General features: G+C 38.1%; 1 protein-coding gene across 5 annotated transcripts in view; it reads right to left on the reverse strand.

Moving 5' to 3' along the window:
• The window catches only part of C5H15orf41 (chromosome 5 C15orf41 homolog), a 229,578-nt gene extending 213,420 nt beyond the window's left edge, over positions 1 to 16,158 (reverse strand). For all 5 annotated transcript variants that reach the window (XM_010367545.2, XM_030931252.1, XM_030931249.1 and 2 more), the window contains exon 1: positions 15,774 to 16,158. In XM_010367545.2, coding sequence (XP_010365847.1) covers positions 15,774 to 15,874 — 101 coding nt within the window. In that variant the 5' untranslated portion in view covers positions 15,875 to 16,158. The remainder of the gene's footprint in view (positions 1 to 15,773) is intronic.
• Between the last annotated feature and the right edge of the window lie 564 nt (positions 16,159 to 16,722).

The following is a 16,722-nucleotide window of genomic DNA, read 5'->3' on the forward strand; positions in this document are numbered from 1 at the left end:
AAAACACAAGGTAACTTAAAATGGAGTTTTTCTATCCATAAATTTGGCACATTATGCCAAACCATAATATTCCCCATCTAATATTTCCTTTTAGAGCAGTAGCTTTATATTCCTTTGCCAGCAGGTCGAATCCTCCTAGGGAGAGGGCTTGTGAGAAAAGGGAATTAGGGGCTAAAAACTTAATCCAAAACCTCTTTTTAAAAAAATGAGCTTTTTTTTTTTCCACATCAACAAGATACTAACTCTACTAAACGTATTTTTTGTTAGCAATTATTTTGTTTGAGTTTCCTTTTCAATCAACTCTCCTAGCTGCCAGCATGGTCTTCCCTCTTTTTTGTGTAGGCAAGGAGTTCATTCTTTAGAACACTTGAAGAAGCAGTGCTCGGAGTATGGAAACTAAATTTTCTTCATTAAATCTACTGAAGCAGATATTAAAAATGCATTTAATATACTGGCAATGGTCGGTGGGCACCGCTGACTGTGACAGGCCAGTTACTGATGATGTGCCGTCAGATGGCCTTCTCAGCAGGCGCCTGGGTCTCAGGCTGCTGAAGGACAGCAATATCTTCCCCTGTGTGTAAGCTCTATTCATCTCCCAAGTATTTACTAAATCACAGGCCTCTGCACACATAGCCCACGTTTTCAGCGTATGCTAACAAATGATGGATGGCCTCGTCAATTCGTTATGTCCTGAAAGCATGGTTTCCTGCCATTCCAATCATCAAACCTCAGCGCTTCAGAGCTGATCAGTCCCAGGGAATATATTTTACAGGCTCCATTAAAAGAGTAGAAGTTCTTTCCATTAGAGTCTCTGGCACTCTCCTCAACTATCTGTTGTTTCAACCAATTATTTGGGCAGAATATTCAATAGGTGTTCAGGTACTATAACATGGGCAGGTTTTTTCCTGATATTCATCAAGGTGTAATTTCTTTTATGATAAATCAGTGGAGGTATCTGAATATAAAATATTTGATAGAGAAATTTATGTTTTAAAACCATGGGCAAAATCTTAAAAATACTTTATATCATCATATTATATTTATTATGTTATATTATATTATAATGTAAGTGTATTAGCCAATGCACTTCAAAGGAACATCCAAGGCAATAGCCATTCTGTAAATCATCTAAGGCTTTTAAGAAAATAATTCACACACATTCTCTTAATTATAATCTAGACAAAGGCACAAACTGCTTAAAAATTCTCCTGACAGTTCCAAAGTGAGATGACAGAAGTTCAACTTGTCAAAGAAAAAATATTCTTAAAAGAACATTTATTTTCAGTTCCAAGGTTATATATGTCAGTTGTCTTTTCCATAAGCCATAAGAACATTTTTTCTCTATAGCTTATCTATGGAACAGAAAATAAATAAGAGCACAGTCATACCCTTTACTCAGAAACAGTAAACTTCATAAAAACAGATGAACTTACCACAACTAAACAGAAAGCTGAGCTTTGAGGAAATGGGGTGGTATTAAAGAGCCAAACAACTTGCTATAAATAAGCTTCTTGAAATGCTAAAAAAAAATTGTTTTAAGTGCCGGACTCCCATTTAGCCAATAGCCACATAGGCACCAATACACCTCCAGTCAGTGTAAGCTCCACCACACTGTCCTGCCATTCACCTCAACCTTAACCTCAAGATTAAGCTCATTTTTATTGCGCACAAAGGTCATCTGTATTAGGTCAAAATTCAAAGTCCCTTGTCAGAAAAGGTTGATATATTCCAACCTTTCCTTCTCCATGCATCAAATTTTTCATGGTAAAGTCATATTCAGCAGACAGTATATTCAGCAATTTATTGTGCCATTGTAATACAGTGCAGAATACAATCGTCCAAAAAGCTATCACATGAATAAAATATTTTTCATGACTCTGAACCAAATCTAGACTCCTTACACACCTCTAACAGAGGAAATAAAACTAACCAAGTCTTGTTTCCATGCTTCAGAAGAGTTATATGGCAAATAATTGTCCCTAAAATACAATCTATAGCATAATTTTGTTTTTGCTTCCATAGTCTTTGGGAATAGGCAACTTTTTTTCAAAGGGTCACTGAAATTTTTAAGTGTTTTTTTCTTTAATGCAAAATCATTTCACTTGTTTTAATACTTTTATTCAAATCTGGCCTAAGCAGTTTAACTGAAGTAGGTCTAAACCTGAAACCCTCTCTTTGATCTAGAACCTAGAGGAAGATAGGCTCTATGATACAATGAAAACTAAAGGAGAAAAATTACTGTCTTGCCCAATTCATTACTATTACAATTATGTGATCAGCAGAACTGCAAAAATAAGATAAATTAAAGGAAAGATTTGAGGGCACCATTCTAGAATACGTCGTAATTAGTAAAACCCAAAGCCTTAAGGAGTAATCAATCTATTATCTTTAAAGCGTTTATGCAACTTCTTTATGTTTACCACAAGGATTTTCCAGTATATTAAGGATATTTTCAGTATATAATAATCAGTATATTAGTTTTGATGAATGGCTTCAAGATCATTTTAAAAACTCTCATTCTTCAAATTTGATTAATACCTATATTGAACACTAAAATCAGTGTTCACACTGACGTGATGATCTAGGGCATCCTATAAAATCTCCATGCCCTGGAAGACTTACACCTGAACTTACATATTTATTGGAGTCAAGCTACTTCCTGATAGAGCAGAACCCTGAGTCTAAAACTGGTACTCACTCAAGTATCTTTCATAAATGCATAAACGCCTTCTTACCAAGTTGAGACAAAAAAGTGAAAGAGCTTCCAGATATGAGTGGTTGCATTTGAAAAAAAATAAGTAGATAAGAAAATACGTGGAAGGGGGTGGTTTTAGACAAAATATTTTCAGTTCTAATATTCTGAGTCTAACTATCATATCCATAAATACCACTGCAACAAGCAACCATGAATAAGTAATGGTACCAATAATATAACAGCAGTAGCAACCAGTGTAGTATCAGGAACCATGCTAATCATTTTACATGTACCATCTTACTTCAAGTTCATAACAATTCCATTTTATAAATAAGGACTCTAAGGCACCAAAAAGTGAAGAAACTTACCAATTAGGTATCTTCCCTCTGTTTTTTTAATTGGAATAACTGCCAAATGAAAATGTAACATCTGAGTTTGAATTTTTCTAGAAATAATTTCTGACATGATAAATCCTCGGTTGTACCACTAGAGCATTTCTAAATTCGTAAAGAAAGTAAAGAATTGGCCGGACGCGGTGGCTCAAGCCTGTAATCCTAGCACTTTGGGAGGCCGAGACGGGCGGATCGCGAGGTCAGGAGATCGAGACCATCCTGGCTAACACGGTGAAACCCCGTCTCTACTAAAAACTACAAAAAACTAGCCGGGCGAGGTGGCGGCGCCTGTAGTCCCAGCTACCTGGGAGGCTGAGGCAGAAGAATGGCGTGAACCCGGAAGGCGGAGCTTGCAGTGAGCTGAGATCCGGCCATTGCACTCCAGCCTGGGTGACAGAGTGAGACTCTGTCTCAAAAAAAAAAAAAAAAAGAATCACTGTAATGTCCCTAAACTTAGCTAATTTATCAATTTTAAAAGGGACTCATTTTTCTAAATGAGACATGTATACATGGCTTTTTTTAAAAAAAAATCAAGCAGCATTCTTTAGGCAAGTTCAATCAAATGTCCATTATGAATGTACCATAATACTTACAATATACTAGGTACTCCTAAGGCCCAAGACTAGAATTCCCATTCCCATGCTAGCTACAGTAAGGGAAAAATAAGGAGAAAGCCCAACAATCACAAAAATCTTGTAAGAATGAATGAGTTACACATGGTAGTAGTGTGAGTCTCTTTCAGAAAAAAGGCTACAAAAATCAGAACAAATGGGGTTTAAAAACTTCTATAAAAGACATCCCTTGCAGCCATAATGTCTCAGACTAGTGACAGAATGCAGTGGTGTGTGAGGTTTGACAACTGCCTTTGGTAGTGAGAGGTGGTGGGGCTGGAGAAGGGGGAAGCCCTGGTTGTACCATTTGCCAATTTCTGTGGTGTAAACACTCCCACTGTGGATGAATTTTAAGCTACCAATATGAGGTCGCGGTTTGTAGAGTCTGGAAAAGATGCTCACAATCAGTTCTCACAAGCTGGAAAGAGCACCAGCATCCATTGGCTGTAGGCCAAATTCAGCCCACAGACTTGTTCTGTTTGGCCAGGAAAATGTTGGCCCACACAGTGCTTTAAAAATTCAAACAAATTGACAACATTTAAAACTCAGGATATTTTATTTTTTCTTAAAAAAAAAAAAAAAAAAATCAGATCTAGAGCTGCTTTCTGAAGAGTGGAAGGCCTGGCAGCACCAGGCCCACATTCCTGCATGGCACTGGATGGCTGGCATAAAGTAGCCGCTGCCTTGTCGGTACACACGACTGTACTTTCGCCTAGCTGCAATCCCAACCAGGTCAGCTTCATTTATTCACTTGTTATTGATACTTGCCTGGCCCCTAGAGGGATGGGAGTCTGTGATCTCTAATTTAAAAGCATGAATGGACAGTTTTGCATCCAGATGTGGAACTTTGGTCAAATCACTGGGTAGGACTCCTCCCTCAGTTTCTGCATCTACAACATTAACAGATTTGACCAAATTATCTCTAATCGCGATCTCGATCCAACACTGGCATGCTTTATAAGTCACTGAATCTGAACAATAAGAGAGGTATGCAGGTCCCTCCCGAGCAGCTTTTATGATCTGCATGTAGAGAGTTCCAAATGCGCCCACCAACATGCAAATAAAAAATTGAACATGTTATAAACTTGAGGTTAAATGTATTTTTATCTTTATATATTTTAGTTGTCCTCAGAAAATGAGAATCTAGATAATTTTAACTTTATCCATTAGGAAACAGCTATTTGTTACATACAGGTCGTTACATACACGCTGGAAGAGTCTGTGGGCTTTTTAACATTATACAAGGAAGAGTCTGCCTCATTTTCCCAGTCCATTTACCATCTTAGCTAAATGGGGCTCGAAGTGTAAGTTAATTTCAAATTTTATTAGCTTTCCCTACCAATATTATCAGCAAAAACAAATAGCAGTGTAATATACCTCAAGTAAAGGATGATATCAGTTTGAGAGAACTGTAGACAGAAACAAAATTTTTTTTAAAAAGTGCCTGTCTAACTTCATGTGTAAATGTAGAAGACACATTCAAATGACTCTTCACCTCCCAGATCTCAACCACAAAAGAAGCCACTTACAAGAGTCCTATATACACCACATCATAAGCTACAGAATCATAGGAAGATAAGGTGTGTCACAGGCATGAATGTCCAACCACAAAATTTTCACCCTGCGTCTCTATTCATCCTAAAACACTCCTAGATTCAACAAAGTTATATTTGAGAATAATCATAAATATCAATGACAGACACTGATTCATAAATGTGCTGAATGTAAATCTGGATCATTCATACTAGGCTGATCTGAGGATGTACAAGTCAGTTTGCTGGTAAGTGAGTTTAGCCAACACCAACATCCCAAAGTGTAGTAGACCTTTCCCATCCTATGTAGTGCTAACTGCAAACTTGGGGATTTTCAATAGTCTTAAGTGATAAACCTTCATATAATAGAGTAAACACAAGTTCAGAGTTTATGTCTCATCCTTTTTTGTTCCTGGAACAAATGACAAGTCTTAACTAACAGTGACTGAAAAATAATTAAAAATAAATATATGTTGGGGGAGGGGGGTAGTGATGATATACCAGGTATTTTAAGTCTTAGTCTTCGATATGACTACTCTCCCAGGACAACCTCAGAAAAAGACTGGACTTCACACAGAATTGCCTCAATTAGCAGGGGCCGGTGTTTGGTCAGGGAAAGACCCAGTACTTATACATTTAATTGAACAGCTATATTAAGAGATATGAATCTACCTTACTTTTTTCCTCTACTTGAGTTGCTTTGTTTCAAAATATTTATTCTCATAGTCTTGAAGTTATTGCTTTAAGTATAATAGCTTTAAACATTTTTTAGCAACTGACTCATAGTATTTCAAACACATAAAAGAAATAGGTCCTGAGAAACTTTAACATTTTACTTTGGATGAAAAACTGCAGAGCCCTCATTATCTCAGTGAGATCCCAGCTATTTATGAGGTCACAGTTTGAACACCACAGTAGGTTAAAAAAACAAACAAACTTTTACTTGCTGTCAGAAAGCCAGAATGAATAGAAAAGATGACCCTTCAGCCAAGAGACGTAACTTGAAAATGACAAGACATGTTGCTGTTCCTTGGCATGAAAGAAGCTTTGGCTTACAAGGAAGGACTACTGACTCTTCACTATATGTTTCATGAAAGGGGAGGGATGGGAAGAGAGGAAAGAAAAGGTGAAGCAGGTAGTTCCTCAAAGTGGCTAGAACAGGGTTGGATTTGTGATCAGCATGTACCATCTTTCATACGTGGGTCACAGATTGGTCTACTCTAGCTTCAAACCCATGGACCAAACAATCCAGGATCTAGCTGTGTTCTGTTCCCCTAAGAAATGGAGAACTGTCATTCAGTTAGGAGTTTCACCCTAGCTGCTTAAATGTCTTCACTGTATATACAGCTCACTGTTTAAGCAACTTGACAGCAGAATGGAGAATGGAGAAACATATCTTCAGGTGTACATTTGAAAACATCTCCCTTCAATAAAAAGACAATTGAAAATAAAGAAACATTTACTCTTTACCTATATTCTATATGATCTTTATGCCAGTGCATGATTTCATACATTAAGGTCACTTTTCAGATTTAATCTAGTAAAATATATATTGATTGCTTTGTTTCTAAGGAAAATTCAACCAATACAGCAAAACTGTACAAAATGTGTAATAAAAACAATGGCAAATTCAGTAAACTTTGTCAAAAGTTAAATAAAATATTATTAACCTATACTTCTATTGAACCTTTTTTTTTCCCTAGACAAGTATATAATTTCTTCTTATTGCACAAGCAATCATTCTGGTAAGGGTTATTACTTAGTAAACTAAAGTTTGATGCCTGAATATAGATTTTTAAAATGAAGCCAATATTCTAATCACATGAAAATTTCCCCCAATATTAATAAGAAATACAATTATAGCATGTGGATTCTTCTCAGAATAACATGATCTGAGGCTTTCTTCAACTACTCCTTTGTGAAGAATTCAAGCTCATATCCATTTCACAGCTACAAAATCCAAAGATGCACAAATATCTAATAAAAGCTCAACGCTTCTTTTAGAAATTGAAGGGGTCATATACTAACATAATAACCTTTCAGAAGAGTCTTTAAAGCTAAGCTACAATGTAGCAACAAAGTAAAAAAACAGAGAGAGAGAGAAAAAAATTTTAAAAGATTACTAAAGAAAACACATGAAATAATCATACTCTTTTCTTAGACATTCCTACCTAGTCCAATGATCAATACAGAAATAACCCTAGATATCTTTCCTGGGTATATGAATATTAATTTTAAAGATCACGTAAATTAATTCTATTTCTATGGCAAAACCATCAGTCGAATTTCCAGTTCAATAAATGAACTGGAAAAAAAAAAAAAAAGAGAGAGAGTGAAAATCCTTTCGCTCTCTCTTTCTGAGCTATTCTTACATATTATTCTGGAACTCAGGTCCACCACAACATTATGAGAAGTGTAGAAAATTGACCACAAACTGAGAATCAACTTTCATTTCAATTGAGAGAAACAAGGCCAATAGGAATAGCATTTCAATTAAGTACACCAAGCCCTACAGTATTAATTATGCATTGTAATGCTCCCTCATTCTTAAAAACCAGTGAATCGAGGTTTAAAAGGTTTTTTTAAGTGCCATTATATATCACTGTGAAATACTTAAAGCAAGTTTCTGTTAACTATACAATATTCAACTGATAATCAAATCTTATGTGTTCAGCCATACAACCGTTCCATGTAAACATTTTCATTTTCTGTAAATCTATTGCCCTTTGTCTCAAAGCAAAACTGCGGTTTATGTTTCAAAAGGTTACTACTCAGACATTTCTTCCACTGTACATCAGCTACCTTCTAACAAAAATCATATTTACCTTTCATTAAAAACTTACAGAGAGCTCTACACTGTGTGCTGTTTTACATGCCTTATTCCACTTCACCCGCACCACAGCCTCAAGGAACTGAACAAGAAGAGACAAGAGAGTGAGAATGAGATTCTGGAGCCTGACTCTACTTGTGTATGATATCCTGCTTCCTCCACTTCCTCACCGTCGGACTTCACCTCTCCTTTTACAGATGAGACAACTGTACCTCAGATAAAAAGAGATAGAGCCAAGTCATTTCTCAGGAACAAACTGTTAATAGGAAGCAAGAAGAATGGAATACAAGACTCCCTCTGAAAAAAGGAGGCATCTTAAAATGTATCAGGTATTGGGGGTGGGAGGGATTGTTCAAAAAAGACAACCATAACCAATGGCACACCAATTAAATCAAGCCACCTCAATAAGTGTAAGAGCCAAGTAAAACTGTGGTGCTTGTCCCAAGCAAGTTTTGTTAGCTACTCCACTCCTTACCAGATTGGACTCCTAAGTTCACCACCAAGAACCACTAAGCTCAACAATGTACACAGCACAATACACAATAGGGCCAGCTTTAACTCGTTTTCTGGTAAAGAGAGGTGAGGACTTCAAGAAGATGACTAAGTACATCGGTTTAAGCACAGGATGACCAGCCAGACAAGTTTTTACCTATTACTTTTGAGATCTTACTAGGAGTAGGAATTTGAAGCACCTCATATGAGTGAATGGTTGCCTATGTCATGATCTAAGAGTGGGAAGACAGTAGGAGACATGGGCCAAGAGAGATTAAAAAAAACCATGCTTCAAAATGTGGAAAACACCATTAGAAAAACCTAAGCCAGAATCTCTAAGGGCAAAGATACATCAAAACGATACAGACATCTATCTGTTTAGCAATTTATGGTATCAAGAGTTTGATTTACGATTCATTAGTACAGCCACTAAATAACTAATATATGGTAAGGGAACTCAAGGAAAAATTAAACTTGTGCCAGAGGGCTTGGTCTACTAGCAAAATAATTCACAACAAGGTATATCCTATGTATTGTAATCCTAAGAATGCTACTTAACCATATCTGAACTATTCAACCAATCCTTTGGCTTCTAATATTCTATAGCTACGGGATGTGTCTTACACTAGTTTCCTCAGACTCCAAGCTATCCAAAATTAGTTACATTACCTTATCTATTTTGTTTTGTTTTATTTTGTTTTCAGAAACAGGGACCTGCTATGTTGCCCATGCTGGAGTACAGTGGTTATTCACAGGCACAAGTACAGTGCACTATAACTTCAAAACCCTGAGCTCAAGTGATCCTCACATCTCAGCCTCCTGAATAACTAGAACTACAGGTGCCTGGCTATTTTGTTGTTATTGTTGTTGCTGTTTGCTGTTGCTGTCTTAATACCCAAATAGTGCCACAAACATAGTGAGCACACTATTACAGACCACATGCTAATAAGTGGTGAAAAACTCTATAAATACCAATGAAAACCATCAGCTAATTGTAGGGCAGATCGTTTCACATAAAATGGCAGCAGTGGATGACACTGGTTAAATGAATATTCTGGTGAGAGAAATAGAGAATCACTATTAGGCAAACACCAGTAATAACTGCTTCACGAAAAAGTCAATGGATGCTAAAACGAATGGGAAAAGGGGGATGAGAAACAAGAAATTTGCATACTCTCAAAGTATATCCCCACATGGCATTTATTGAAAGGAACAATAGTAACTTTATAGTGCAGTTGTAATAGTTAAGAAAAAAAAACCTCAAAGGTAATCCCACAGCAAGGAAACTGTGGGTTGTCTCAAAATGAAGAATTAGGGACGAGGTACTAGAAGATTCTAGGAGCTGGAACTAGTCATGAGGTGGTCCTACTAGATATTGGTCAGACTTTGTCAACTAGGCAGTTTCCGGAACAGAGTTTATGAGTATGGGTTGAGCACATGAGGATGAACAAGCTCTTAATAAAAGAGTTCTGGTTTAGTCAGTAATTGTAGCTTGGTCAGGTGGAGCCTATCTGTTTCGTGAGTCATAGTGCAGGTTTGCAACTTATGGCTATATTTCCACTCTCAAGTAATACATATGTAAGACTCTAGAGTGAAACGTACTAGTTCTACTATACATTTTCAGTTTTTCTTCTTGTCCTTATGAAGCAATGCCAATGTCATGTCGCAAAATTATTTTCCTATCATAAAACACTGTTAGTTTTATTTGTTGATTATAAAGCTATTAAAGAGCTTCAGAATTTTTAAAATAATAATAATAACATCAGAACTACCAGCTTCCGAGGTCCACAAATCAAGGCAGACACCGCCTTAATCAAGTGAATAAGGTTAACATCTCCAATAATAAGACATATGAAGTCCCAGACCCTGATGTAACGCACTAAGTAGGCCACACCATCACTTCCAGGGTACTCTTGCCAAAAGTGTTTACCCTCGGTCTAATAATGAGAAAACAAATATCAAACACAAATGAAAGGACATTCTAAAAAATTCACCAGTACTCTTCCAAAGTGTCAAAATCATAAAAGACAAAGAAACAGTAAGAAACTGTCACAGACTGGAAATGACTTAAGACAGTACAATTAAATCCAACGTGTGATCCTAGAAAAGGGACATCAGTGGAAAAAAAAGCAAAGTTCAAACAATGTGTCTGTAGATTAACAATATTGCATTAAAATTAACTTACTGATTTTGACAATCATACCATGGTAACGTTAACATTAAGACAAGCTGGGTGAAGGGTATATGAGAATTCTCTGTCATATTTCTGCAACTTTTCTGTAAGTTTAAAATTATCCCAAAAAAATCTCCTAAAAGTAACATATAATCAAATACATATGGAGTGCTTGGCCAGGAAATTACAATGTAAAATATAACCTTATAAGTAACAGCTGATTGGACTAGGGGCTTCTAAGAATGTCCACAAGAAAGATTAGAAAATGTCAATCAATAAATGTGTCCTCAGCAAGTACTCAAATGCGGTATATCCTATGTTTTAGATGCCAAAGGGCCCATTACAGAAAGTGTTCAAATAACATTATTTTGTTCAACATTATTTTGTTACAAAGTTGATGAGAATTTTTAAAAAATGATTCCTAGGTGGGGCCACTGTCTGTGTGGAGTTTGCACGTGCTCCTGACATCTGCGTGAACTTTCTCCCAGTACCCTGGTTTCCTTCCGCATCTCAATGACGTGCGTGTTAGCAGAACTGGGATGTCTAAACGGTCCCAGTGTGAGTATGGGAGTGTGTGTGAGTGCATCCCGTGCTGGGATGGCTTCACACCTTGCAGCCTGAGCTGCCAGAGGCCACTCACAATCCTAAACTGGAATAAGCGGGTTGGTAAATAAATGAATGAATAAGTGAATAAATGCATGAATACAAATTACTGTAAAACAAAAATTCATAAATCTATGATAATCATACAAACAAATGACGACAAAGATGTGGTACACAATTGCTCAGCAAGCTCACCACATTTGTTATTATTTGCTTTTTGTGTTTTGTTTTTAGAGACAGGGTCTAACTCTTATGGCTCAGGCTGGACTGCAGTGGCACGTTCCTAACTCACTGCAGCCTCAAACTCCCAGGCTTAAGCAATCTTCTCACCTCAGCATCCTGAGCTGTTGGGACTACAGACATGTGCCACCAGAGCTGGCTAATTTTTTAATTTTTTTGTAGAGACAGCATCTCGCTCCGTTGAACAGGCTATTGCTTGCTCTTGAACACATGGTAGTAAGAGGTGCTTCTCACAAATTTCACTTTGCAAAGACATACTCTCAGATTTAACCCACCACCACTATGACCACCATCACTCACTGATTCACCAAAAATTGGGTAAATAACTATCTTGTTTAAGCTCACGTTAATTTCAGTGTTTAATATTAGATGTGTTTTGAGTCTTTATTTAGAAGTTTGGTGATGCTATTATGACCAGAAAGATGCTATAGGAACTTAATTCTTGTTTATAACAATTAGCATATGGTAAAATTGCTCTCATTATACATTGTTTCACTTAAAGTTGCAGTCTCCAAAGCCCTACTGAAGACATTAAATGATGACTTACTGTATGGTAAAACTGTAGAAATGAAAAGAACAGAATGAGGGTGAATTCTGGAGTTGTAAGACATCACAGACCACCAGATCCTACTCCTTCATTTTAAAGTGAAGACATCACAGATCACCAGATCCTACTCCTTCATTTTAAAGTGAAGGATTCTGAGAGCAAGTAAAACACAGTGACTTGAAAAGACAGAATTTTGTAACTTCAGTGAAAACAAGCCATGAAGAAGTGAGGCTATCCCAGAATTCAGAGTAAGAGGAAAAATTAAGCTGGAGAAAAAATTAAGCTACGTCTTCACCTCTCAGCATTTACTAAACTAAATTTCAGCCAGAAAGATTTAAAAATTCAGAATAAAAAACAAAGCCATAAAGAATCTAAAAGAAAATTTAGGTGAAATATTTTTTTCTTTCATATATTAGGATAGAAAAGAACTTCTGAAGTGTAAAGGCAAAAATGTCAGAAAAAGCATACATTGAAAAGTTAACCATATCCAAAGCAGAACAATATTTAAAATCAAACAACTCAGAAAATATATGCAACAAATATGGCATACATAGGACCAACGTCCTGAACATATGCAGATCAATAAGTAATAAATCAATAAACAATAACAACAAACATGACAATAGAAAATTAGGCAAAGGATACCAAATAGGTATTTCAAAAGAAAATTAAATGGTCAAAAAAAATTTGCAAAAAGGTACAATCTATAATAATTTTTAAAATGCTAACTACAAGATGTCATTCTTGATTGAACATATTAAAGATTAAATAATGACTCCCCTCCATACTGGAAAAGTTGCAGAGACAGACACTCCCATGCTCTGCTAGTAAAAGGACTAGTACAATTTTTTTAAATTTGTCAATATACATCAAAACCCTTGAAAACATAATAATTCTTTGATTTGAATTAGCTACTGATTGTCAAAGCGTCGCTGTGGACTTAGAGTCCCTGACACCCTCTCACAGGTCTACAGGGTCAACACCACTCTTTTTATAAAAATAGCAAGACATTATTTGCCTTTTACTCTGTATTCACATTTGGACTTACGGTACAAAAACGATGGTGGGTAAAACTGCCAGCTCCTGAGCATAAATCAAGACACAAATCAAGGCACCATAACTGTACTAGTAGTCACTGTATTTACTGCCACACACGTGCAGGAAAAAAAAAAACAAAAGACTTTCACTTCAGTTTATTCACTTATTAATTGCATTAAATCTCAACCCTTGAATACACAACCCTTTAACATTCTGTATGACTGGAGTAAATACAAAGCACATATACTTCTTATCAAAGTATGATGGTTGCCTCCCAGGAAGGCACTTGTATGATTGGTTGAGAGCTGAACTAGCTACTTTTTCTACGGAACACCATTTTTACTTGAATGAATGATAACCAAGTACGATTATTCAGATTTAAGTATCTGGCAGACATTTTCTCAAAAATAAACAACGTGAGCCTGTCATTTCAAGGAAAACAACCGATAGCATTTGTTGCTAATGATAAAATTTGAGCTTTCAAGGGAAAATTCACATACTGGAATGCTCATATCCATCACCACAAGCTTGACAGCTTCAAATCTTACAGACTTCTGCTAAGATTAGAGATGATATTAACAAATGTAATTTTTTGATATTGTACAATGAAAGGTGACAACATTTGGAAGATCTGCATAACTCACAAGCAACATTTTACAAAGGAATAATGCATGATAACAAATCAGGCGTGGGTAAAAGATCCATTCAAAGTTCAAAATGGGCCAATGGATTGTCATATAGCAAGGTAACAATCACCTTGATATGGTGATTCACCCACCTCAGCCTCTGCAGTAGCTGAGTAGCTGGGTCTAAAGGCACATGCCACCACACCCAGCTACTTTTCTGGATTTTTATTAGAGACAGGGTTTTGCTATGTTGCCCAGTCTGATCTCGAACTCCTGGCCTCAAGCGATCCTCCCATCTTGGCCTCCCAAAGTACTGGGATTACAGGCGTGAGCCACCACACCCACCCCTAAATAGCTCTTTAATCCCTTCTTTTGTGGATTAGTAGTTCAGCTCTCTCTAAATAAAATTTCCTGTGGAAGGAGAGTTATTCCGTGTATGGCATCTGGGAGAAGTGAAAAAGATTTGAGTATATCATGAATAAGAAAGAAAAGAGAGTAAGAGAATACGCCAGACAGCATGGTGTCCCACAGGAAGAGAACCTTTCATAGGTGTTGATAAAGTAACAGACACTTATTATGGAGTAGACAAGGTATTTGCTAGAGAAAAGAAAGAAAAAGAGAAAAAGACGGAGAGGAAGAGAAAGAAAAGCAAAATTAGAAGTGATTGCACACATAGTGAGAGGAGAATATCAAAACGTATGCTTTCTCTTAAAACTGCCCAGAAAAATCTACCTATTCCCTTGGCTGACTAGTCTTTACTCATTTCACTGTTCATGTGCAGAACTGGCAAGAGTTAATGACAGAAAATTAAATTATATGTCAATTTTGTTCCTTCTTAGCAAGTCTGATAAAATACTAAAGGCTATAAAGGGATAAATATTGCCCTAAATCAAATCTGGATAATATTGGAAAGAGACTCCTTCATTTTACAGACTAGGAAAACCAAGTCCTTCAAAAAGTGAAGTCATAACAGAACTCAAACTTATGCTTCAATTTGTACTTTAATACGTATTATCCAATAATCTCTTTTTCCTCAAGAAATTACTTCTGTGGTGATGTTTGCTCGAGGGCTGAATACGTCAAGGATGGGGAAGTTCTCCATTAGGGACAACCATGCTCAGTGCCACAAAACTAAACAGTACAGGTTTGGATTTGGTTTTTCATTAGGAAAAAAGTTTTAAAAAAGTATCTGCTTTTCAACACAACATAAATACAGTGACCTGGTTGCCCTCAACTGGTTTCTCATGTAATGTTTGGGTCTCAGTTTCCACTTCATTAAAATTAGAAATCTATATCATTCCCAAAGTCCTTTCTTAGAAAGTTGGATAATTCTAAAATCGCTGAAAAAAGAAGTGTTTGAGGGAGGACGGAAGTATGAAATACACCCGGAATGTGTGTATATATAATATATATGGAGAAACTTCAGATCTGGTTGTTCAAATGGCCAAAGACCCAAGAGTGGAATCCCTGGGGTACCCTGCTCTCTGATTGGATTGAGAACCCCTGAGGTCACTTAATTCCACAGTCAACAATACAAGCCACAGTCAAACAGCATGAAGCCGCTTTACCCCTATGCTCCCTTGTTTGTTTCCAGTGACCAATTGAAAAGGGTTCTCCATTTCCTCCTTTCGAATCTACAATTCATATTCCCACCCATCATTCATTCCTAGTATCTGTCAATTAACCTCTGGTCATTTATGAAGCACCTACTATGTGCACCCATCAACTAGCACATACCACGTCTTCTAGAAATATCTGTTGACTTGAATTTAATTGCAAGGCCTTGGGAGGCTGCCATGAACTCATCGTTCAGAGTTTTGTGAGGAAGGCGAGTGAAAGAAGAAACCTTTTTTCGCCAACCTTGACCTCCTAACGCCTGACACTGGTGTTCCTCCCCACTAATGTGTGACACGTGGTTCCTAAGCGCTGCCTGGGCGGCCCAGGCACTGCTGCTGCAGGCAAAGGGCCGTGAGAGGGGAGAGATGGACACTTACCTGGGAAACCTCTGCTTCAGCTTCCTCAGGCTCTGCCTGGTGGGCGGCACAGACACTAGGCACTGGGCTATCTCCTCGTACTGAGCTTTGGTCAGTATCATGTTGGGCCAGGGACTAGGAGGTGGCGGGAACAAGGCAAAAAACACCCTGGGGCTCGAGTAGCCTTGGTGCCGAGGGATGAGGGATAGGCAAACAGCGGCACAGGCCCGGGTCCTCGCCTGCTTGGTTTGCCCCCAATCCCCCCTGAAACACACCCCTAGCTGCAAAAGCGGGGCGGAGACTCGCCCGATATCTAGCTCCACCGGCACCTCCGCGGCGGGGGCGGGCTGTGCACCGGAGGGCCCGTGCTTGGCTTACTGAGCAGCCGCAGTGGGTGCGGCCGAAGGCAATTAGCCGCCATGTCAGTTAAGGGCAAACCAACCAGGAAGTAGCGGCCACCCCTGGAAAGGCGCCGCGCCAGAGTTTCAGCGGGCAGATAGTTATCCCAGGCGTCGCCCACCTGGGATCAAAGGATCAACAAGGAATGCTTTGTACTCTCCCAATTACTAGAAGCCAGGGCGGCCTGACGCACAGACCAGGAGGCAGGTCTCATGAGTGCCCCGCGATCCTTCAGAGTGAGCCCCCGAAAGCCCCTGCCAGAGCGCGCGATTTAAATACACTTCTTAACGCGCCAGTTTGAGCGCTCTTCAGAGAGGAGACCGGCCTGCAGAGAAACCATGTCTTCACTCCACCAAGTCTGTCATGGGTCGAGCAGGAAAACTCACTAGGGTCGCTGTAAGCATAGTTTAGCTTGTGTTGAGGAAGTCCTACAACTTCTGTACATCGCGTGGAAGGCAGTTTTGTCCCTGTTGAGGACCAGACTTGAAACAAATCCGACGTCATCAAACAGCCGGCAGTAAAGAATGTCACTTTCCTTGCAGTGAGCTGCTTAAGGACTAAAATCGCATCT

Source organism: Rhinopithecus roxellana, chromosome 5 (genome assembly GCF_007565055.1).
Source record: "Rhinopithecus roxellana isolate Shanxi Qingling chromosome 5, ASM756505v1, whole genome shotgun sequence".
Lineage (NCBI taxonomy): Eukaryota > Metazoa > Chordata > Mammalia > Primates > Cercopithecidae > Rhinopithecus > Rhinopithecus roxellana.